At 37.3% G+C, this 24,386-nt stretch overlaps 1 protein-coding gene across 3 annotated transcripts in view; it reads left to right on the top strand.

The window, feature by feature from the left end:
- The window catches only part of zfpm1 (zinc finger protein, FOG family member 1), a 272,580-nt gene that overhangs the window by 203,817 nt on the left and 44,377 nt on the right, over positions 1-24,386 (top strand). For all 3 annotated transcript variants that reach the window (XM_087995823.1, XM_087995822.1, XM_087995824.1), the window contains one exon: positions 6,358-6,494. In XM_087995823.1, the coding sequence (XP_087851949.1) occupies positions 6,358-6,494 (137 nt within the window). The remainder of the gene's footprint in view (positions 1-6,357; positions 6,495-24,386) is intronic.

Below are 24,386 nucleotides of genomic sequence, written 5' to 3'. Positions count from 1 at the left end.
ATCGTTCCAGAAATTGGGAAGAGTTGGAAATGGTTGGGCACCTGATGTGGTAGAGACTCTTGTACACTCTGCCAACAGGGCTTCAAGTAAAAGCTGGTCAAAAGACTGCAATCTAGTCCTACAGAGCAACTGCATAAGCTGATGATGTAATCATTCTAGTATTGCAAGCCCTCCAAGGCTGTCCAAGAACTAACAGGGAAGTTTCTGAATACCACAGCTCATAACCTGAGGTTGGATGAGGTTTGGGCATTTTGGTGGGGTGAGGGTTAATTGGGAAATTTCCGGGCATTAAAGAGAATATCGTTGTGTTATACTTCACAGCTGGTATGCAGTGGTATACCTTTAAGAGTCATGCTCATGAAGTCATATCTTGGTATGTAACCTGAGTAAAGAAGTCTCCGTCTCCATCTTATCTTGGGCCACTAAAAGTATCACACGCTGATGGAACCATGGTACTATTTGTAAGCATACAGCTTAGTATTCATCAAAATACAATATATGCAACTAATATGTCTATATAAGGAGCTGTAATAAATATCTGTTGAATATTCCAATACTTTATTCAGTATTCAAATGTTAGTTTCCATAATAGAAGAACAAGCCAAGGGTAATGTGATACTCAAAATATTATGTAATTGTAAATTTGGATTGATTGATTGCATGTTGAATTCACAAGCTATTTGTTTTTTGGTCGTATTAAACATTTATTTCAAACTTTGGTAACTGGACTTTATTATCAAGCTTAACAAGGTAACGTTTAGCTGTTGCTCTTGAACAACACTATGCAAACTTGGATATGACTTACTTGGTTAAGCTTGTAGCCCTCAGGCCCAACAATGACTTTAGTTTTGTTGTGTGATTTAGAATTGCAAATCTAATACTCCTCCATTTTATGTCTGAAGAAAATTTGATAACATGAATGTATCAATTTAGCTGTCAAAAGAATGTAACTTCTTTGACTGACAGAAGTCTGCTTTTACAATTCCTGATTTGGAGGTGCTGGTGTTGGACTGGGGTGTACAAAGTTAAACATTGCACAATACCAGGTTCTAGTCCAACAAGTTTATTTGGAAGCACTAGCTTTCAGAGTGCTGCTCCTTCATAAGCACCAGGGACCCAGGTTCAATTCCAGCCTCGGCCAACTGTCTGTGAGAAGTTTGCACATTCTCCCCATGTCTGCATGGGTTTCCTCCGGGCGCTCCGGTTTTCTCCCACAGTCCAAAGATGTGCAGATCAGGTGAATTGGCCATGTTAAATTGCCCTTGGTGTTGGATGGATTAGTCGGGTAGATCTAGGGGGGTGGGTTTCTCTTCAGAGGGTTGGTGTGGACTTGTTGGGCCAAATGGCCTGTTTCCACTCTATAGGTAATCTAATCTAAAATAAAAAATTAACCACAGCTTGGGAATTCTTTGTTGAGGCTGGGATCAGAGAAGCTGATATGTAAGGTTGCCTCATTGGGATAGTTGTGGCAGAGATGGTAAAAGCATACGAATGTAATGGAGTCCTAACAGTGTGTAGGACATATGGAATCACAGTTGAGGTGGCTGTGGAGGTCAGTGAGCCTGTAATGAATGTTTATGGAATGACTTTCCCCAGAAATGGTGGCACAGAAACCAACAATAGGATGAGTCAGTGGTGGGCATTCCGAAGGTGAGGGAAGGGTTTAAATTTGAAGCAAAATTTGATGACCATTTCCAATTTAGGGAGAGAGCTGGAAATGGCACCAATACAGTCATCTGTGAAAGCATATTATCTACACTGTCAGAGTTAAGATAATATTGGAAGGTAGGGTTACATTATGATCTTAATCTGAAATGTTCACTTTAACATTGGACTTTCATCAAACCTGCTTTTATAAAGTTAAGGTTTTATGTTTGTGTCGTTAGTCTTATTTTTTTCTTTCAAACTGGCATCTTAAAAAATGTTTTCACTGTTATCTTTCAATGGTTATCATGACATAATTCTAACCCAGTCCCCCCCTTTTGTAAAATGCATCTTTGGTGTATTCTGTTGTTTTGTATTTTGAGAAAAAAAACTGTTCATTACCTTTGGTGGGTTAAAATTGGTAAAAATGCTAGTTAAAAATTATGGAAGTGCAGCATGCCACCTTATGTTGAAGCCATTATTTATTAAAACTGTTCCATTGCGGTAATGAATTATGAAACAGAACAGTGCATTTCTGCAGTCTTGTATTTTATCTGGAAAGGTTTAGATATTATATTTTGCATCTATTAACAACTTGGATTAAAAAATATTGGGAAAGCAAACACTGGGGGAGATGCTGTTGATCATTAGGGAGAAAATGTGGATTAGCTAAATGTCAACGTATTGTCAAGCTGAAAAATATGCTTTGACAGAAACTGCTTTTCTGAAAGGTTGCCAAATCTTTCTTTCTTTGTTTGCTACAGTCTATAAGAAACTTTTTACGTTACAGCATAATAAGGAGACAGATTATTTGATATTTTCAAGATATTGACGTCATTGTTGTATCCACTCCAATAAAAACATTTTCTGGAGATCACATTCATGTGCTTCATTTGTTGTTCATTGCTATCCTGTTTGATTAGTTACAACAAAGGCACATCAGGAGCCATAAAATAGTTTGACAATTTGGTTGAGGAAAGTGGTTTAAGTGTCATTGCAGTAGCTGCAGAGTAGTTCACTGTTGGCTGGGAAGGTTTGTTTATCTTTTTCAGAGCATTTTGCTCTGGTGGAGTTTGATATATGGAAGATAGATTAGTATTTTGACATGGAGCATGTCGAACAAACAGTCTTATCTCTGCACCATGGTAGCCTGACCTGGAATGAGTGATGAACTAAGGACAGGACTGGGTGCAGCACAGGGGAGGAGATAGTGCAGCTACTGGCAGTTGAAGTGTAAGTAATTTTGTGGAGTTAGTCAGAAAGAGTTAATCTTTCTTAAACTGTCTCATGCTTTGTATACAAAATGGAATGTTGCAAAATCTTAAATATCATTTCCTGGTAGTATATATCTATACTGATGAAATTACCAGTGATTAATATTTTGACAGAGGGTAAAATTTAATAACTTGATTTGTGCTTTGGTGAAATAATTATAGAACAATAAGCAATTTCTATGGTGGTACATCTGTTCCTTGTACTAATGGCATGGTATAAGTTTCCTTAGCCTTCCTTTATTTGTGGTGAATTTACAAATGATGTCTTGCCAATAAACTGCTGACTATTTTCCCAAGTGCTGCAGACAGAATATTGGAAGAGAGGCACAGCCAAGATCGAGACCCAGGAGTGGAACACAGGGCAAGGACAATTTATGGAATGAATGAAGCCTTTTAGGGTGACCAATCTGAGTCATCTCTCTGAGACAAATAGCAGCTGACATTTTTTTGTTAGACGTTTTGTCCATTCCTATTGATTTGAATCCACATGCTAGTGGTTGAACTCTTGCATTTTACATTTCATTGGTTTGAATGTTGTCAATGAAAGGTATTTTATAGTGGTGTTACACAATCCCATCAGCATATTGCTTCACATGCTGTGTTCTTGCTTTAAGCTGTGTATAATTAGGCAAGGATTTGACAGATGTGGCTTTATGCTCAAAAACAGCATTTATGCCCACGTGAAGGAACGAAACATGGGCATGGCAAATAATATTCCCATAATAAGCTTTGTGATACTGACCAGATAATATGATTTTGTGATGTCAGTTTTGTAATTGTTATTATTAGCCATGACACCAGGGATCGCTTCCGCACTCTTCAAAATAGTGCAGTGTGATCTTCTGCAGGCAGGCTGATGGGTCTCAGTTTAATACCTTGTCGGTAAGGTGACACCTCCAATAGTGCAGCAGTCCCTCAGTACTGCATTGTGGTGCCCGTGCAGATGTTTTTGCTGGAACTTTGAAGTGGAACTTAAACCCTGAAGCTGGGGACACAGAGGCAAGAATGCTGCCAACTGAACTAAGGTTGATACTAAAAAAGCACCACACAAGGAGTTATCATATTTATAAAACAAAATGGGAGATAAATCTTCTGGGAAAACAACCTAGCAATATGTACCAGGTACAGCTAGAAGAATTATTTCTTTTGTGAAATAGTTTGGCTGCTATGCCGAAATGTTGGCCCCACCTTACAGTCAGGCCTCTAATAAACAGTACTTGTAATCATTATATCTTTGTGATTAAGTAGAGTAATACCTTCCAAGTCTGTTAGAAATGTGAGGCTCTTGTAATTGTTCCTTCTGCATTGCGTCTTCAAGCTGTTCAGAATATGCTAATTGTGTTAATGATGCAATATCCCTCAATTTGATAATAAGTCCTTATTTAAAGTCACCCCACTGAATGTTGTTTCATTTTAATGCTGCTAATAAAAAAAATTAAATCCTGTCAGATTCACTTTAGCATTATTTGCCATAGCCATCCTCTTCTATGGATTGCATCTCACCTGCTCTCTCCCAGACCCTCTGGGAGAGAGCAGGCCCTGGCCCTCAGACCATTTTTCTCCCTGCACTACCTCCCCATCCTTTGCTCTGGCCCTCAGACCATTTTTCTCCCTGCACTACCTCCCCATCCTTTGCTCCCCATCAGCCCTTCCTCTGCCTCAGGACTAGATAAGTCATATCCCTTCCCAACTTTGCTATTAGCTCCTGTCCTATCTCATAGATATCCATTTTGCTCCTGTTTTGTCCCCATGATGTGGAGGTGCTGATGTTGGAGTGGAATGGACAAGGTCAGAAGTCACACAACACCAGGTTACAGTCCAACAGTTTAATTTGAAATCACAAGCTTCCAGAGTCTCGGGTGACTTCACCAGATGTAGAAGCAGTGCTCCGAAAGCTTGTGTTTTCAGATAAACCTGTTGGACTATAACCTGATGTTGTGACTTCTGACCTTGTTTTGTCCACTGCACCTCACTGTTTGAGGGAGACTTTTCATTTTAAGTCCACTAACAGCTAGTCAATTCTTATATTTGGTGAGGTTAGATGTATAGGTGGAAAAATAGTGGCCTTGCCACCTGTCATAGTTTGCACCCACCCCTATTGTCAAAACTGTGCCCAGCGGGTGACTTTAAAATCCAGCCTAATGTATATTTCTACCTGCATGTAGGCCAGTTAATCTCAAGTTAATGTACCTACCCTGAGACTGGAAATGGAAATGTTTGAGCGTGATCTGTATTTGTTGTGGATTTAATTTTTTTTAATAAAGTTTTACTTAATATATTGTTCTCCTAAATCAAGCAAATACATGACACCATAGTGTAGATGCTGTAAAACAGAACTGTTCTTTCAAATTAATCTTACATAAAATTGCAGGCAGTTGAATCAATTCCATTTTATTCTTAGTACATCTTACCTTATGCTAATGAGAAGTATTTACTCAGCAGTTTTTGTGAGGTGCGTTTGCATTGCACAGCTGCAATAAAAATCTGTGCATGATAACCCTAGAAAACCTTTTTTGCTAGTTACCAGAATTCTGTTTGGATGTTATGAAAGTGAAGATTGAACCAGGAGTATTCCTAATAAAATTCTTTTTAGTATCTTTTGTTATAATTGAGTTTTGGTCAGTAGTTGGTCATTTTTATGAAATAAGACAAACAACATGCTGTGACCAGCACTTTTTAGAAGAAACACCCCATTAAAGAAAGGAATAGCTCAAATGTATCACGTAACAGCTGGATATCTTCTCGAGGAATCATTGTCCTTACTGGAGACTACCAAATGTGAACATGTGGTCATTACAAATAATGTTATTTTAAGAAAACTGAACCTGATAGAGAAAGAAGGATCTGTCTACATTAATGAAAGTGATATAAAATTGGACAGCCTTTATGAAAGATGACCAGTTTGCTTAAAAAAAAGTGATCAGCAGCTGATTAATTAGTTTGGTTTATACATTTAGATGGCCATTTCTTTTAAATTTGCTTGTTTCTATGTTGGTGCCAATGAACTTAAATCAAAGAAAGTTCCTGTTATTTCTCAAAAGATGTTAAATGGTCGGGGAGTGGGGAAGGAATAGTGTTATTTTATAGGATCTACCATCTGTTGAATTGTTTTAAAATATTGGTTGACTAAAATGTATAGATATGTGTCAGAATTCCTATCTCATTCCAGTAGATTCTATTATTGCAATGGATGATGGCAGTGAATTTGAAGAGGGACAATATGGTGGATCAATATGAAACAACTCTAGAATGCTGCTTCTGTCCACCCTATATTTACTTTCAGATGAGGAGTAGAGTGCTTCTTATCTCAAATTTTCTTTGTTTTAAGTTTGTTGAAGGGAACATTTGTCTTTGTTTTATCATTGGTGAAATTTATGTAACACAGTACAGGCAGTCAAGGATGCATTTAAATTATTCTATTTAAATTTCATTTCACCAGAGTCTCTGGAGTTACATCAACTGGACAGTGAAATGCAAGTGCGTGCATGTCAGAGCCTGGCAAAAGGATTAACCTGGGGTCCATATGAAGGTTCGATAAACAGCAGTGACAAAAGTACCCTGGAAAGTGACAGTTCGGTAGGATGTAATTTTTGTGTACCATTGTTCATGTCATAAAGTTGGTACATTTATCTGGCAAGAAATTAATTTTGAAACCCTGAGCTTTGTATGCATAGAATTAGAATTGTAAATCTCTTTTATAAAGTATTTTCTTTAAACTCCAATGGTTCTCCATAAGTTGACTCATTAACTCCAACAACTGTAAACTGCTGCCATTGGCTTCATATTGCCAACCATTGAATGTCTGATTGTACTACAGTCAACAAATTGTTGAAGACATCATCATCTGAAGGTGCACAACATATTAGCATTTCCATTTTGCTTAAGATAAATTATTTTACAGTTTTATTTTGAGTTGAATTAATTTTTAGTTAATTAGTTTTCAATCTAGTTCCTATTGTCTGATGCATAGCCTATAGTTGCTTGTAATTTAGTACTCATTTGTCAGTCACAAGGCACAGGAATTGTCAGCATTAGTTAAAAAGGGTTTTTTTCTATGGCTGAGCTATTGTAGCAGTTTAAGGGGGAACATCCGTTCAAAAAATACAATTGCAGCACTCAACACAGTGCAGCTATCTTTGTCATGACCAAATTTTGAGCAATCCCTTTGACTGATGTTCTTAATTCTATAAAGTGTGTTCACATTTTCACTGGCCTCATGTCATATTGGTATATTTGAATTTATTTTTCTTGGCAAATTTTTATGTAATATAAATTCAAAAGTTGGTTCAACCTGTCAAATGTAGTTAAAACTGAAATATATTTCTGTGCCAGAGTGGAACAATGTATTGCGCCATTTGAACAATTATAGTGTTGCAATCTCTCAAATAGAATTCAAGATGCAGATAGCAATCCAGATTTCAAAAACAGGAACTTGATCCTTTGATGAGCAGGATGCTGCTAAATCACTTAGTAAAGTGATTGTCACTGCGTTGTACATGAGCAGGAATGTTCTCAACCTGTAGAGGAATAAGATCTATTGCACTGTTGATTAAAGGTGGATTTGAGAAGCACTGAAAACAATTTTAACTGAGTTGGAAATACCTTTGGAAGTGTGGTTGAAAATAGACACATTTTGTTGAAGCTTTCTGTGTTGCACTTATCATGATATTTCACAAGAATACAAATTCAAAAAGAGGGCTCTTTTGGCACTCTGGTAGTGTCCCTACCTCTGATTCAAGAAGCCTAGGTTCAACTCCCACCTGCTGCAGAAGGTGTAATAACAGGGTGGTTAGAAAATATCTACAAACTGAAAAGGAAGAGATTTATACTGCATGAGTAGAGAGTGCTGAACGGTTGAGCTCTGTGACAATGTCTCAATCAATCAAAGTCCTCTTGCTAACCAATCAATATCTTGCAAAATGTCTTGATGAGTGCAAGACATAAAACTTTGACAAAATGCATCTTTTATTAGCAAGACACAAGTTCAGTATCATCAAATGACACTTGGACTAACCTTAACATTTTCAGGTTCTATGAACTCTAATAAAACACATAATGACTCAACACTGAATAATGTATAGAAGTTTGATTCCACAATGACACAGCTTTGAAAAAAACATGGGAGATGCAAACTAATTAGTTCTTTGAGAAGATGACCAAACAGGTAGATGAGAGTAAACCAGTTGATGTGGTGTATATGGATTTCAGCAAGGCGTTCGATAAGGTTCCCCACAGGAGGGTATTGTAAAAAAAAATGTAGAGGAATGGGATTGTGGGAGATATAGCAGTTTGGATGAGTAGTTGGTTTGGTGAAAGAAGGCAGAGGGTGGTGGTTGATGGGAAATGTTCATTCTGGAGTCCAGTTACTAGTGGTGTACCGCAAGGGTCGGTGTTGGGTCCACTGCTGTTCGCCATTTTTATAAATGACCTGGCTGAGGGCGTAGAAGGGTGGGTTAGTAAATTTGCAGACGACACTAAGGTCGGTGGAGTTGTGGATATTGACAAAGGATGTTGTAGGTTACAGAGAGACGTAGATAAGCTGCAGAGCTGGGCTGAAAGGTGGAAAATGGAGTTTAATGCGGACAAGTGTGAGGTGATTCACTTTGGTCGGAGTAACTGGAATGCAAAGTACTGGGCTAATGGTAAGATTCTTGGTAGTGTAGATGAGCAGAGAGATCTCAGTTTCCATGTACACAGATCCTTGAAAGTTGTCACCCAGGTTGACAGGGTTGTTAAAAAGGCATACAGTGTTTTAGCTTTTAGTTCCGGAACCATGAGGTTATGCTGCAGCTGTACAAAACTCTGGTGTGGCCGCACTTGCAGTATTGTGTCCAGTTTTGGTCACCGCATTTTCAGAAGGATGTGGAAGCTTTGGAAAGGGTGCAGATGAGATTTACTAGGATGTTGCCTGGTATGGAGGGAAGGTGTTATTAGGAAAGGCTGAGGGACTTGAGGCTGTTTTCGTTAGAGAGAAGAAGATTGAGAGGTGACTTAATAGAGACATATAAGATAATCAGAGGGTTAGATAGGGTGGACCGGGAGAGCCTTTTTTCAAGTAGGGTGACGGTGAGCACGAGGGGGTATAGCTTTAAATTGAGGGGTGATAGATATAGGACAGATGTCAGAGGTAGTTTCTTTACTCCGAGAGTAATAAGGGTATGGAATGCTTTGCCTGCAACCGGAGTAGATTCGCCAACTTTAAGTACATTTAAGTCATCATTGGACAAGCATATGGACGTACGTGGTATAGTGTAAGTTAGATGGGCTTCAGATTGGTATGACAGGTCGGCGCAACATTGAAGGCCGAAGGGCCTGTACTGCGCTGTAATGTTCTATGTTTAATTGAGATGTCGCAATAATGAAGAATGCATCATTTAGTTAGCGGTAACTGTTTATTTCACACTGAATGCTCAATACACACACCCTGTTTGTTTTACAAATAAAAAATTTGTATACATATTACAGTTGTTTCAATTTAGCTTAAATGGTTTGTGCCTTAGTTTAATGACTTAACCAATTGGAGTTAATCCTCCTGGTTTGAATTTTAACAAAACTTGGAAATTAACTGTCAGTCATTATGTAACTGTTGCATTTTTGGTGACAATGCATCAATCAATCAGAGTTTACTTGCCAAGCAATCAGCAGTCTCTACTCGTACAGTATAAAATGCTGTTCCTCTTTACATTGGTATTCAAATGGTATTCTGATGAGTGTAAAATGCAAAGCTTTTGACAAAATACATCATTTTTCTTCAACGCTTGAGTTCTCTACTACCAAATCATTGCTTCTGCAATCCGGAGAGCACATCCAATTTACATAACTGCTTCTCAATACAATTCCTCCAATCCCTCGAACATTTTTGTTGCCCTCGCTTGTGTTAGCTACAATATCTTTTCTGTATTCTACATAGTATTCCATGTGCAATTACACCAATGATATAAAATAGGCAGGATTACCTCATTATTTCAGCTCTATATTGATGTGGGGGCCAATGCTAAATTTCAAAAGGACACTGGGAGATTGGTGGAGTGCGTGAAATGTGTAATTCAATGCAGAGAAACGTGGTAATGCATTTTGTTATAAAGAACATTGAGAGACAGTATAAACTAAAGAGTACTGGTCTAAAGGATGTTCGTGAACAGACGCACCCAGTTGTATTTGTGCGCAAGACATTAAAGATGGCATAATAGAGCACAAATATTAAAGCATATAGTGTCATAGGAGCATAAAGTACAAGAGTAGGGAGGTTGTATTGAACCTGTACAGTATAGAAACTGGAGGTCGTCAAGACTATACAACCATTTCACAAGATCATGATCTGTGACTCAATTCTATATTATCTACCTGTTGTCTACATGTTATACTCATGGTCTCTGGATATGCTCCTCTTATATCTTGAAAACATCAATTAAATTACTCTTTAATTTCTAAATTCCAGAGGATGCAATACTAGTTTGACCTTTTAGAGTACAAATATCATTCTTGTAAATCTATAGTACACTCCTTCAAAACTATTACCTATTATCTTCCTAAAATGTGGTGTCCAGAACTGCTCTCCCTTGAATTCTGGTTCTTTAATGGCCAAAGTTCCATTTGCCCTTTTGATTATTTTCTGTATTTGTTAATGACATTTTAATGATGTCTGCACCTGGATTCAAGTAATCTTGGACTTCAATAGTTTCTAGCTTTTCATTACTTCCTTGCAAATCTGTGCCCCCTCATTCTTGAAAGTACTCTGTTCTGTCTTTTACAGGTGTGGAGTAGATTATGTCACATTCATCCTACACTGAAATTTACTTTTCATAGTTTTAGCCATTCATTTATCTATCAATGTATCTTCATAATATTTGCTTCCATTTACACTGTATATAGTGCCACCCAACATTTGTTGTCAGCAAACTTGGATCTGTAGCTTTTTATCCATCAATTGATACCCCAATTGTTATTGTTATTGCAGGTTTCTATGAATCAGGCTCCCTATCCATATTCCTGAACTCTGTCTCTTGCCTCTCAACCCATTTCCAACCGAGGTCAATAATTTGTTTTTAATGCCATGAGCTTCAACTTTAGCAAATAATTTCTTCTGAGGAAATTTATCAGATACCTGCTGGAAGTCTATATCAATAATATCCACAGACATTCCCCTAACTTTTATTTTAGTCAACTCTTCAAACATTGAAACATTTGTCAGGCATCATCTACCATATGGACACAGGTGATCATAACTATGCTGGTAGCAATGCAAATAGTGTCACAACATATCTTTGTAATACACTGCCGTGCCCTTTTCTTATCAAATAAGTTAACTCCCTTCTATGTTAAAAACCCTGGCAAGAAAGGCTTAATTAACATTTGTGCTGCTTGTGTCCGAACTGTTGTCATGTTCTCATCTGATGCTGTTTTCAATGGCTCCATTCAAGTCCTGGATTTTCTTTACTGTTGAGAAAAGAAAATAATCATTTATCTTGTCATTTTACAGATCAGTTACCAAAAGGCCATAAGAGGAACAAAATTCTACCATTCAACCCATTGAGTCTGCTCCATCACTCAATCTTAACCCCATTCTCCTGCCTTCTCCCTGTAACCCTTGATCCTCTTTACTAATCAAGAAGCTATCTTTCTCTGCCTTAAGTACACTCAGGACTTGGCCTCCACAGTCTTCTGTGTGAATCTTCTATAGATTCACCATTGTTCGTCTGAAGAAATTTGTCTCAATTCATTTCTAGAAGTTAACTATTCATTCTGAGGTTGTATCCTCAGGTCCTAGCTCTTCTCGTAGAAGCATCTTATGTATGTCCACACTATACTTTCAGTATTCCATACGTTTCAATGAAATTGAATCCTTATCCTTCTAAACTACATTGAGTACAGACTCAGAGTTCCCAACCACTCCTCATGGGAAGCCCTTCAGTCACAGCATCATTCTTATAACCTCCTCCAAGGCCAGTTTATCCTTCCTTAAATTCCAGGCCTAAAATTGCTCACGATATTCCAAATGCAGTTGACCAGAACTTTCGACAGCCTCAGCAGTATGTCCCTGCTCTTCTATTCTCGCACTCTTGAAATGAATGCTCACATTCCAGACGTAAACACACTCCTCAGTAAATCTTGTTCGAATTGGTTTCTAAAATTTTCTTAATTTCCACTATTATAGTTTGCTGTAAAGTTTAAGCATTCAAAAGTGTTTACCATAGGTCCAATCATCAAACCACTATTATTTTGAATCAACTTTTATTATTCCAGTGAAATACTGCATCAATCTTAGCATTTTTATTATTCTTAATCTGAGTGATTTTCCCCTCCTCCTTCTCCCCTGAAAACAACAATCAATCATTACACATGTGACACTTCTTTGAATTTACTTTATTAACAGATAGTTACTTGACCTTCATTCTATATATTTGATGCTGTGCAGGAACAGGTGATTCTATGCCAGCAGAAACTTTTAACAATTAGCGGTAACAATCCATTTTTTATATGTCTGGTCATTTTCCCTTATCCAGATCTCTACCTCACCTTCCACCACATCTCAAGAGTCTCGAACTAAATTTCATCGATAAGAAATTGCTCTTAATTTATCATGTTGTCTTTAAGCTTTGTACCATGAAGCAAACATTCACAAAATTGATAGAACTTTTTCTTAATTTCAAAGCTGATACCATAATCAGCAAAATTGTGTTTTTTTAAATAAAATAAACACAAATTTGCATACATTGTAATCTCTTAGTTCAAAAGTGCTAGGGACAAAAAGTTCAGAAATGGTTCCATTTTTTGGAAAGAAAAATTGCTTAGAATGTATTTATATTTGTTCACCAGTTATGAGGTGACTGGATGGCAGCAGTGAAATATTTTGAGGGGTGAGAGTGACCTTGAAAATGCCCATGTTACTCAGACACCATATAGTTGCAAGATGTTATTTACGGTGGAGGAGGGAGCTAAATTTGTAGAAAATTGTCTTTTTCTAAGTTTTAAAGTGCATATTCATTTTGTGCGATGCCTTCAGTATGGATCTGTCATGGAAGTATTATCTTCAAGTGTAATTTTACTGCATAATAGAACTTGTTTCCATAAAATCGGAATATGTCTTTATTGACAAAATTGCACTTTTGGAGAAAATTTAAGTAATTGAGCTAGTGAAGTAAGACAGAATGAAAGGAAAATTCTATGGTGACTTGGACATTTAACCCCTGAGAAAGAAGACAATAGTGCTGGTTTGGTCACACTGTAAAAGCAAAACTCCATATACGTGGTTTCCTTGGAGCCACTCTATGACATAATATTTCTTTTCTGTACATAGTTCATCTTAACCAACCAGTAGTACTAACGTGACATTTTAAAATCTCCGTAATGTTCACAAATTCTAGTTTTTTGGTGTTTTTCAAAGTGAACGATGTTTAAGCTAGGGAATGAAGATCTTCCAATTTTTATATGCATGGCTCCCATCGAACACCTCAGATCAATTGTAGCAAAACGAGGTGCAGAGTAAAATTCCCTTAACTTTTACCAAGAACCCAGTTTTTTAATATCCTTAAATGATGTGACATTGTTTTCTGACATGAACTGTTGATTGTAGATAAGTGATATCTTAGGGACAAGTTAGTGCTGTAACTAAATTGCAACAAAATATTTCTGGGCAAGAAAAAAGAGAGATCTCATAAGTGTTCCTTCTATAATTGCAAACACTATTAGAATAAGTTGCAGTTTGATAGACATTCTGTTCAATGTGGAACTGTGGAACCTATCTATTCTAATGACCTAAGAAATGAGAAATTGTAGTCAGTGCTCTACATTGGAATAAAAATGTGTTCATTAAGATGAGCGATGCTGGCTGTGGGAAATTGAACATTTTCAATTTTGGACAGCCAATGTTGGCATCAAGAATTCCTGTCAGAGATAGTATGACTAAGTACAAAATGCAGCATTCCCAACCTTTCAAGGTCACTTACAAAAATGTGTTTCAGTCCTAAACCTCATTAAAGTGCCCTACAGAAATGTGCCTCTTTGTCCACATTAGTGTATCTCGTGATCTTGAATTCAGAACCAGAGAACTTTTAACTCTGATCTGGATTTCAATTCCAATCCAAAAGGTAATGAGCCAACAACTAATTCACTGTGTTATTCAGGTTTATATTTTATGTCTACAGCATAATTGCTTCTTATTTGTGAGCATTAGTTTGCACCTTTTTTGCAGATAACTCAGTAATAATAAATGCTTTACCTGTTACGATTCCATTTATGTTTGTTTATATTAATTAAATTTGCTGTCACATTGTGGGCAGTATGGAAAGGTGGGATAAATTTTACACTTCAAATGAAAACATTAAACAGCTATATGGTAATATTTATTGAATATGAAAAATGTAAAACTGTTATTCATCTTATGATTTGGAAGCATTTTAATGTAAATTCTAGTCAAAATAATATTTCCAATAAGAAAAGAATTTGTTAAGCTGGTAATTAATGTAGCCCACACTTAAGTTTGAGAATATAACATGGTTATATTTTTTTAAAAATCTATATTTCTGAGTTCATTAAATGTCCTGTTCATCATCTCCTTGAATTAAATGCAGATTAACCCTTATCTCTCTAGTCTGTGCTTTATCTCCCTCAGGCGCCATGCTTCTGGGAGGCTTTTGGTACACCAAGTCAAAAATGATTGATTTCTGGCTGATACACATTCATTTCCAAGATTTTAATGTCTATCTACATATTTGTTAAGTTCCGGTGGTGTGCTTATCTTTCTTTTATATAATAAGCAGCAGTATTTTTCAGTCATTGAGAATGTGGCTCAATTAATACTCATCAATTGGTTGATTAATAATGATGTACAAATCTTTTGAAGGTTCTAATTAACTTAACATACCTTTCTAATGCAGGGTTGATATTTGAAGAGAGAGTCGTATCCCATTTTGATCAAAAAGTAAATTTCAAGCTCTAAAATCACAAGATTCAAACATAGCATCAGAAACACTTTGATAATTATGTTATGTTATAACAGTGATGACATATGAAAAGAATTTCATTAGCTGCAAAGTACTTTGGAGCATTGTAAGGCCATGAAATGAGCAATATAGATTCTTTCATTTGCTCCTTTCACACACTCAAACTTGTTCTGATCTTACAGAGCCTGTTTTTACTGTACCCCTACAAACTATTATGTTAAAATATGGCTTATAAAATTGCCTTTTTTAGAAGACAGTTTTTACTATGGTAAATTATTGACTTTAAATGTCATATCAGCTGTTCTGTTAATTGACACCCTGTAGTCTATCTGCTGAAGGTAGCCCTTCAATGGATTTTTATTCTGGCACAATTGTTACAGCGAGTCAAAGCTACAAGAATTTTTAGTCACAGTTTAATTCTACAGTGCTAAAATATTCTTTCAAACCATCTTTCCTGCTTGGTCGGAATTCCTCTCAGTCATAACAGGTCCTGTTAATCTATATACAAACCCTTATCAGCTACTTGAAAGTTTCCAAACTATCGCTGCAAAATCGTTGGGTCAAGGGCAAGAGTCAATAGGCCTGTGTAGCCACAGAGAAAGAAATGAGCTGCTTAGGAACAAAACAAGCTTTGATACATTGGTCTGTTGGATTATAAAAGAACTTAAAAATGTTTCACTTTTGGAAAAGATATTTTTAAGGTCATTAATGACCTCAATGACTCTCTAATAAAATTAATAAAATGTATTTTCTTTTAACAAAGTTAACAGCTGAGTAAAACCTACAACTTTCAAATGCTAAAAGTAAGGTTTGATTTACTAAAACTGCTTGTTAAATGCTTCATTTTGTGATCCACAAAGAACTGAAGGATATTTGTGTATTACAATGAATATTTCTTCAATTTAGTGAAGTAAAACATATTGCCAAATTCTCATTGCAGTCAAGTCTTATGCAGACTATTTTAGACATTCGAATTATAAATGTAGCAAATGGAAAATTTAAGTCCAATCAGGCTGAAACTGGGATATTAAGAACTTCCTTGGCTGCATATTTAGACATTCATTAAACTTTTCATTAAAAGTTTGTGTTTAATTGTGTTATCTGTGTTGTCAACACAATATCCTACATATCCAAAAATTGCATTTTCATGCCTTTGGAATGAACTATAAACATAATATTGTGGATCTATTTCTTTCAAACAGAACTTGTGTTCCAGCATTGAACATGTAGTAAATTGAGATTTTGTCCATATGGAAATATGAGATTGCATTTAGTTGAACAATTGTCTGAACAATAGTTCATCTTTTTGTTAATAAAATCCTTTTTGAAAGATTTGATTACTAACTGTATAAATTACATGGATACTCTTGTGGTAAAATTGACACAGGGAAATTAATGAAAGTCGTTTTACATTTAGGTGTGTTTCCATGCTATGTTTACCACATTAGTTGCTATTTAAACAGCTTAAAAATGACTTCTGCTACAAAGGGCAGCAGTTAGTCTGAGACGTGTAGTCCTGTCATTCTTGCCCTTCCCCATTACTCCTGACGTCATTGATTTCTTGCTGAAATGAGGTTAACCTGGAGTGTCATCTTCTATCATGGTCAATATTAACACAGAACAATGAGGTGAGCTGACAATTCAATGGTAGGGGGTGTTACACTCTCATCTAATATTATATGTTTCTGTTTTGTTTTCTAATACCATGCCATAGCTAAGGCATAATGTCTTACCAACTGGATTGGCAGACGGCAATGTGAGTAGTAAATATTGTAACTGATGCAATGGAAATAATACAGAAAACAACATGCTGTCTTATCCTCCAAAACTAGTGAAAAAGAAAACAAAGGCACAGTATAATTTTCACTGAAATGTATTAATTTTTTGAGACCAGAAGAAGACTAAATGTTAGCTGAAAAAATATAGAATTGAATCATTGAGATTTTACCAACCACCTTGACAAAGACAAGGCTCAGACCAGCTTTCTGCAATCTCACTTCTTTACTCTTTTAACAACCACTAGACAGAGATGGTAGCACACCCATCAGTGACAAGCAAATTAAGATAATCATAGAGGCACTGAATAGACATTTTTGGAATTTTACACACGGGACCCCCACTGAGTCTGCAGCTTGTCTATTCACGAGAGGTGAGAGCAAGAGTACAATGATCACTGTATGACTCTCATGACTCCCCACCTTTCTAATCCATTCTCTGGACATTCACAGGCAGAAACTTTCAAGTGTTTGCTTGTCACTGACTGGCAAACCCACCTGATGCTACTCAGTGTAATGAATTGATTCCTGATTTCATCAGCAGCATGGTGTGTCTTGTTTTGAGACTTCTTAATTCACTTCAGTAGCATCCACCATTCAGAGTGGCTCTGCTGATCATCTTTCACATCACTCTGGCAATCCCATGTCCTCGGGCTACCTGCCATCACCAACTGGACATGTTTCTTGAATAGGCTTCTTGATTGGCTTCATCCAGGAAAATCATTCCTGATGGCCTGGCCTTCACATCTTGGGTTATAACCCAAAAATGAGCCACAGATCAGGCTTATGACACAAATGCAAAAATTCAGCCCTTGATTACTAACAACTTCCAAATACAGGAATCATCCTTGTATTGGAATATAAATCAATTAAGACAGTATATTCTGTAGATATATCTAACCTAGCCAATGATTAACCTGTTGCCAGTAATGAATAAAGTGATGGAAGAATAAAATTGAGAGGCATGGATAGGGTAAATAGACAAAGTCTTCTCCCTGGCGTGGGGGAGTTCAGAACTTTTTCACGCAGAAAATGGTGCGTGTATGGAATGAGCTGCCAGAGGAAGTGGTGGAGGCTGGTACAATTGCAGCATTTAAAAGGCATCTGAAATAGGACAGGTTTAGAGGGATGTGAGCCAAGTGCTGGCAAATGGGATTAGATTAATTTAGGATATCAGGTCAGCAAGGATAAGTTGGACCAATGGGTCTGTTTGCATGCTGTACATCTCAATGTCTCTATAGTGTAATAAAATGGCAGCTCCTCACCAACAATTTTGTACATTGATGCTCAGGTTGAATTGAACTAAAATTGCTGGGCATGCAACAAAGTTGATGCAGAAAGTGGGCTGGTGTGTTAGATGCCAATGGAAAGGCTGCATTTAACTGTGTGTATAGAGACCCCCACAAAAACAAGTAAATGTGGGCCAAAGAGAATACCAGCTGGTTGCTGACATTTGATCTGAGAGAAATTGGAATGGATGTGTGGAGGCAGGCTCAGCGTAGACCCAAGGCCTCAGTTCTTTACAGAAGTATTGGTAGCACAATAACATTAACTGCTTCATCAACTCCTTCTCTCTGCATTCTGGTTAGTAATGGGAATTCAAATTCTAATTCATAGCCAGCAGGGGACTTGGAAATCATCATCCTCTTTTGGTCTGACAAATGACAGTTGTGCCCAGTAATGACCATTTCACACAAGAAAAGGCTGAGTTATTATTTTCCCTTGCTTTTCAAAGACGTGACCATGTTTCTTATTATCAGTATTTTTAGAGACAACATTGAATTATCCAGAGCTGAATCGAACCAAACATTATACACGCCATGGTGACCAGAGCAGGCCAGAAACAGAAATGTGCAATTAATGCCTACTCAAAGCTTCTCCAGATCTACAGTGCTCAGAACAGGACTGTTGGATCAAACCGAACCACATTCGAGCTTGCCATTATCCAAGTTGCAGGAGTTCACTTGATTAGTGCTCCTGCCTCTGGAATTGATAACCATTCCTCATTCACTGGTGTTCTTTCATATTATGATCTACAGGATATACTGCAACAATCCCTATGATTAGTACAATAGCAGCACTCTCCCTCTGGCGTTTATGTCAGTCAGGACAAAAGCAACAATATTGTGGGATCACCGTCATCCCCAGGTCTCTCACCACTCAAATGTGGACCAACGTCACCTCTCCTTTTTACCAGACGACTATTCAGGAATTTGTTGACCACCATTTGCAAAGGAGTGGAATAATTTGAGAAATCCTACTACTACCTTCTTGGGGCAACTTGAGATGGGCAGTGACTCTATAGCCTTTCTTATGTCACTCAAATTCTGACAAAGAAGCCACAACAACAAACCCAGTTTGCTGCTGCCAAGTATACAGGTAGAGTGTGAAGTCAGCTTTTAACATGGTGCAAACTGCTAGTTTTTGAAGCTTCTCTTCCCTTTTCTTATTGAGTTACTCCCAAATGATGATATAAATCTGTGTGTACAATTTATCAGAAATATCAATTAAATACAGAATAAATATATTGACACTTTTTATTTCTAAATCCTGATTAATAATTTGTAACTTCATAACAAGGCAAAGATGTAAAAATCAAGTTCTTCTCACATTTGCAAATACAGGTGAATGAGATTCTGTTGGTGGATATTTTTTATATGACCTGAATTGTCTTGTCAGGAGGGGAGTGTGCAGTCTATAAATAATGTACATGAAGAAATAAATAGTTTCCTTTTCAAATTGCAGACCACTTTGTACACTTTACATCTTATCTCCTCACACTCTGCTTTCCCAGAAACCAGTTAAATTAGTACTTTAGCAATATTGACAAGCCATAGATTCCTACTAGTGAATCAGTTGGCCTGAAACAGGATTAATAATTCTGTTGTGAATGTCCTTACCAGACACCCACAAAAATATGCTTCCAGGAAGACCGATTGATCCAAATGGGAATTCTAATCTTATTTTGTCCCCCTCATTCTGAGCACTAACACCAGTTGCACCAGACTTCTCTCCTGGTATCAATCAACACAGCGTTGACTTGAAACTAAATGTTGCAACTTCGAGATCTGCAAAGCTCACTGCTTCATTGGGTAACCTAACTGTGTCATCGACAGAGCTTTCACCTTCATCTTTGAGTTCCCTTTTCTGCCAGTGTGGATGCTCCAAAAGGCACACATGCTGAGCAGGAAAAGAAGTCTTATGGAGTGAAAGGAACAATTAAATTTTGGAAGAGCAGATAAGTATCAAATAGAATGGCAAAAAGAGGGTAGAGCTCTCTATTTAGAGTGTATCATTATAACATAGATAACATGAAATATTTTCATTCTCATTTTGTTGCTCACTTATTTGAGTAGATGATTGATTCCATATCTAGGTTCATTGTGTACAAAAGCAGAAATGGCTAGAGAAACTCAGCAGGTCTGGCAGTATCTGTGGAGAGAAAGCAGAGTTAAGTGACTTCTTCACAACTGGATTCAAAATGTTAATTCTGCTTCCTCTCCACAGATGCTGTCAGACCTGCTGAGTTTCTCAAGCAGTTTCTGCCTTTGTTTCAGATCTTCAGCATCTGCAGTTCTTTGTTTTACATAATTGAGGTTGTTGTGGGTTAGCTTGTGCTTAGTTAGCTGTGATGGTACAAGTGAGAAATAAATGACTGACAAAGTTTATTTTCTAAATTTATGTTACGTTTGGAACATAACTGACCTTTCCTGTGCAAAATTTATATTTTTAATGGAAAGTAATTCCTTCTCAATGATTTTCTTTAGAACTTAATCTAACTTTGCCACATTTGAAATCTGAATTTTTACCACTACATATGCATGTCATTTTTGTTAATCATGTAATTTCATAGAGTTACTGATCCAAATTATAGCCCACATTTTTGGCTTGAGACCTCCATACGCCACCATTGGATAAATTTACATAATGCATGACTGGCTACTCAGCAGGAGCTATGCAGCCTTTTCTGTAAATTTAGAAAGGTCAGAAGTTCTTTTACGGGTGTAATGGAATAATTAATGCAAATTCAGTAATTCTTTTCCTGCATACATTCCATTTTCAAATGTTTTCTCAAGTTCAATTCATAAAGTTCTCCAATCATTACATTGGAGTTTTGGGAACCTGTTTTCCTCTGAGTTACTTAATTGCACAAATGACCTTTGTTGCATAGTACGACAGCTTTCTGATATGACATTGCTGTTAAATGTTCTTTTCATGTTATCTGTAAAATTTTCTAAAAAAGCTTTTCAAAATCCCTTTTCTTTCTAAAGAAACTCAACTGTTTGATGGATGTTTTCCAGAACTACAAAGTGTGATAAATTAAGCTGCTCAGCAAGTTTTAAGTATCCAAGGCTCTATTGCATTGGGAGAAGCCTGATAAATTAGTGATAAGCAGATGATAAAGATGTGGTATGGAACATGTTTGTGTATGATATGTATTTGAGACGGTCTGTTTAATATTACCAGCACTGTGCTCTTGTCATAGTTTCCTTCAACTTTTTAAAAATATGTAATCCTTTGTAATCCAGGATACCAGATCCATGTCATGAGTCTCGAACAATTTGGCAGAAGAGCTGATGATGTAAAATGTGCTGAAAGTTACAAATTTTGTACGAAAATTAAAAGATATGTTTAAAGTTGGTATACCATTATTGATAGTTCCTCACACCATAATTTCATGAGTAGACTCCTATAACTTTCTAAGTTGTCATCGTGCATCTTGAAATTGGTGCAATTTTGGCCAATTGTTTATAACTTGCACTCTTTCATCAGTCAGCAAGGGTTTCTTATCACAGTAAATTATGTCTGTTAGTCTAGAATTGTATGCAGTCATGTTAACCAAATGTAAATACATTTCTAATGAATATGTTACTCTTTATAGTAAATTCATTTTTAATTGATGTCAGCGAAGTGCTCCAATTTTAAGAACTGGATTTTGAAGATTAATTTACAGCCTTACTTAAAAATGCCTTTTAGCCAGATTTCTATGATACATTATATTGCATTTAAGAGCTGGTTTATTTAAAAGACCATTAAGTCAAATAACTTATGTACACAAGATCAAGGATTTCCCTCTGCTCTTAGACAACAAAGTTAATTTACATTTGCATACTGCCATAAATTTTACATCTGTAGAACCACTAATAAGATGTACTTCCCTTTCAAGTATTCCACCTGTAACTGTGTATCTGTGGGATAGGTGCTGCTTTTCTATAATATTTCTAGAAGGTAAAGCTGTCATAGTCCTACAAAACCGTAGGGTTGCTCTCATTCGAGAGGAAATTAAACTCTCACAAAACTGTTGTCCAGCAACAGAGAGCTAAACCGTTTCCTATATGCTGCATTGGACAGTTCTTGAATGGGAAGCATTTTCATTTCCTCAATACACTTTCACTCTCTAAGTATATTTTACCCACCTTTAAATGTCACCAGCCTCAGTTGGGTGGAATTTTCCTTAGCCAGAGAAAGCAGTTTCAGCAACCGAGGACAAGGAAAATTGAAGAAAATGCCACCTCCTTCTATCTTTCCCAAGTTCGGGACTAAAGTCAAACTCCCCCACCCCTTGAAACATTGAAAGTGATTGGGAGCAATATTGCATCGGGATAATAGGGTTGCATAACTCAACCCAATTATGGATCAGTCCCACATTGCATCTCTAACCTGGCAGACTGGAGGAATCAAATGCACAGGAAGAAAACTGAGGCCAGATCTGTGTGTAACTCACTCAGGCAGTGGTACCTGCAGTAAGAAGAATCAGTGAAGCCTTTTTTTTAAAGTTTATTCGTGGGATGTTGGTGTCTATCTGACCAGCATTTATTTCCCACCCCTGATTGCCCTTGAACTGTGTGGCTGATAGGCTGTTTCTGAGGGCAGTTAAGAGTCAATCTCATTCCTACATGTAGGCTGATCCATAAGAATGGCAGATTTCCTTCCCAAAAGGATATTAGTGAAATAGCTTTTAAAAAAAAAACAAAAGTTAAGAGGCATAACATGTCTGCCCTTTAGGCTAGCTTTTAATTCCAGTTTATTTTCTTTGAATTCAAATTTCACCATCTGCCAAGGTGGGATTCACAATCCCTGGGATTTACATGAATCTGGGATTCTGGATTATTAGTCCAGTAATTTAACCACAATCCCCCTACCTTCCCTTGTAATTTGAAACCTATGTTAAACTGAAGTGAATTCTGGGTAAGATCTGGAGCTAGTTTTAAGCTAGACTTCATAGGCACATCCCTGCCTGCTTATCTCTTCCTTATCATCCTCCACATCCTCATCCCCATCATCCTTTACCCCCCCCACCCCCACCCCCCAGGCTTGCCTCACTGCAGATCCATATCTCGACCTTAAGATGGAAGTGGGAGAACTGCATTGAGGGAAAAGTTTTTCCCAGTTCTCCTCTCCATTTCTGTGCGTGCTGTAGCCTGAGAAATTGAAAAGCTGTAAAATTTCCTAATGCATTCCATGGTCTGTCTTATCACAAATGGTCATGCTACCCCCGCCATTATCCCTAATTGATCAAGGGTGCTGGTTTGCTCTAGCAAAGGGCTGTTTCACCATTGAGATGGTAAGGCTTGCTCATTAACTTTCTTTCTGTCTCCATAGTCACTACCAGATCTGCTGAGTACTTCCAGCTTTCTCTGTTCTTGTTTGATATATCTCTCGCCCAGAACTTTCAATATATGTTTAATTCCTTTTGAAACAAGTAATGATGTATCTCCTGGCTGCTAACAGGTATTTTTAATACAGTGTCCATTTCGCTTTCTATGAATTTGTTGGGATTGTTGTGCTCATGCAGACTAAACCATGAAGCAAGCCAAGTTAGAAGGCCATTTAAGATAGATAAGTGGTGGCGTTGCATGTGAAAATTGAATTGCAGTCAAGAATTGGGAAAGCCCCTAACAAAATATTTAATTTTTATTATTTCATGAGGATTTACTATTTGATTGTTGGTATAAATGACAAGGAAATTGGTCAGCATGAACATGAGATAATGCTTTCCAACTAGTTTTGAAGCATCTAAATGGTGCCTGGAAACTGAGCTGCAGGCCAGGTGATTTCTGTCATGAAGAGAATGTGGTGCTTACCTCGCATCCTATATTGCATCCCCCTATATTCTCAGCCTATCCACCTCTGAAGAAGTGGTGGATGGAATGTAATGTGGGAAAGTGTGAGGTTATGCACTTTGGTAGGAAGAATAGAGGCACATACTATTTTCTAAAAGTGGAAAGCCTTCAGAAATCTGAAACACAAAGGTATTTCGGAGTCCACTTAAGGAATCTTGTACTGTTCGGATGGCAGTTAGAAAGGCAAATGCAATGTTAGCACTCATTTTGACAGGGCTAGGAACTGAGCAGAGATGTACTGCTTAGGCTGTATAAGGCTCTGGTCAGACCGCATTTGGAATATTATGAGTAGTTTTGGGACAAGTATCTGAAGAAGTATGTGCCGGCATTGGGGAGGTGTCCAGAGGAGGTTTACAATGATAATCCTGGGGATGCAGCGCTTGTCATATGAGGAGTTGGGGAGTTTAGAAAAATGAGAGTGGGATCTTATTGAAACTTAAGGAATACTGAGAGGCCTGGATAGAGTGGGTGTGGAGAAGAGGTTTCCACTTGTAGGAGAGACCAGGGTCCAAGAGCACAGCCTCCAAGTGAAGGGACAGTACTTTAGAAATGAGTTGAGGAGGAATTTCTTCAGCTGGAGGGTGGTGACTCTCTGGGATTCATTGCTATAGAAGGCTGTGGAGGCAG

This window comes from Chiloscyllium plagiosum, unplaced genomic scaffold (genome assembly GCF_037043375.1).
Source record: "Chiloscyllium plagiosum isolate Xiang-an unplaced genomic scaffold, Cpla_swu_hap1 HiC_scaffold_17, whole genome shotgun sequence".
In the NCBI taxonomy this organism is placed as follows: Eukaryota; Metazoa; Chordata; class Chondrichthyes; order Orectolobiformes; family Hemiscylliidae; genus Chiloscyllium; species Chiloscyllium plagiosum.
This window is presented reverse-complemented; position numbering and strand designations above follow the sequence as displayed.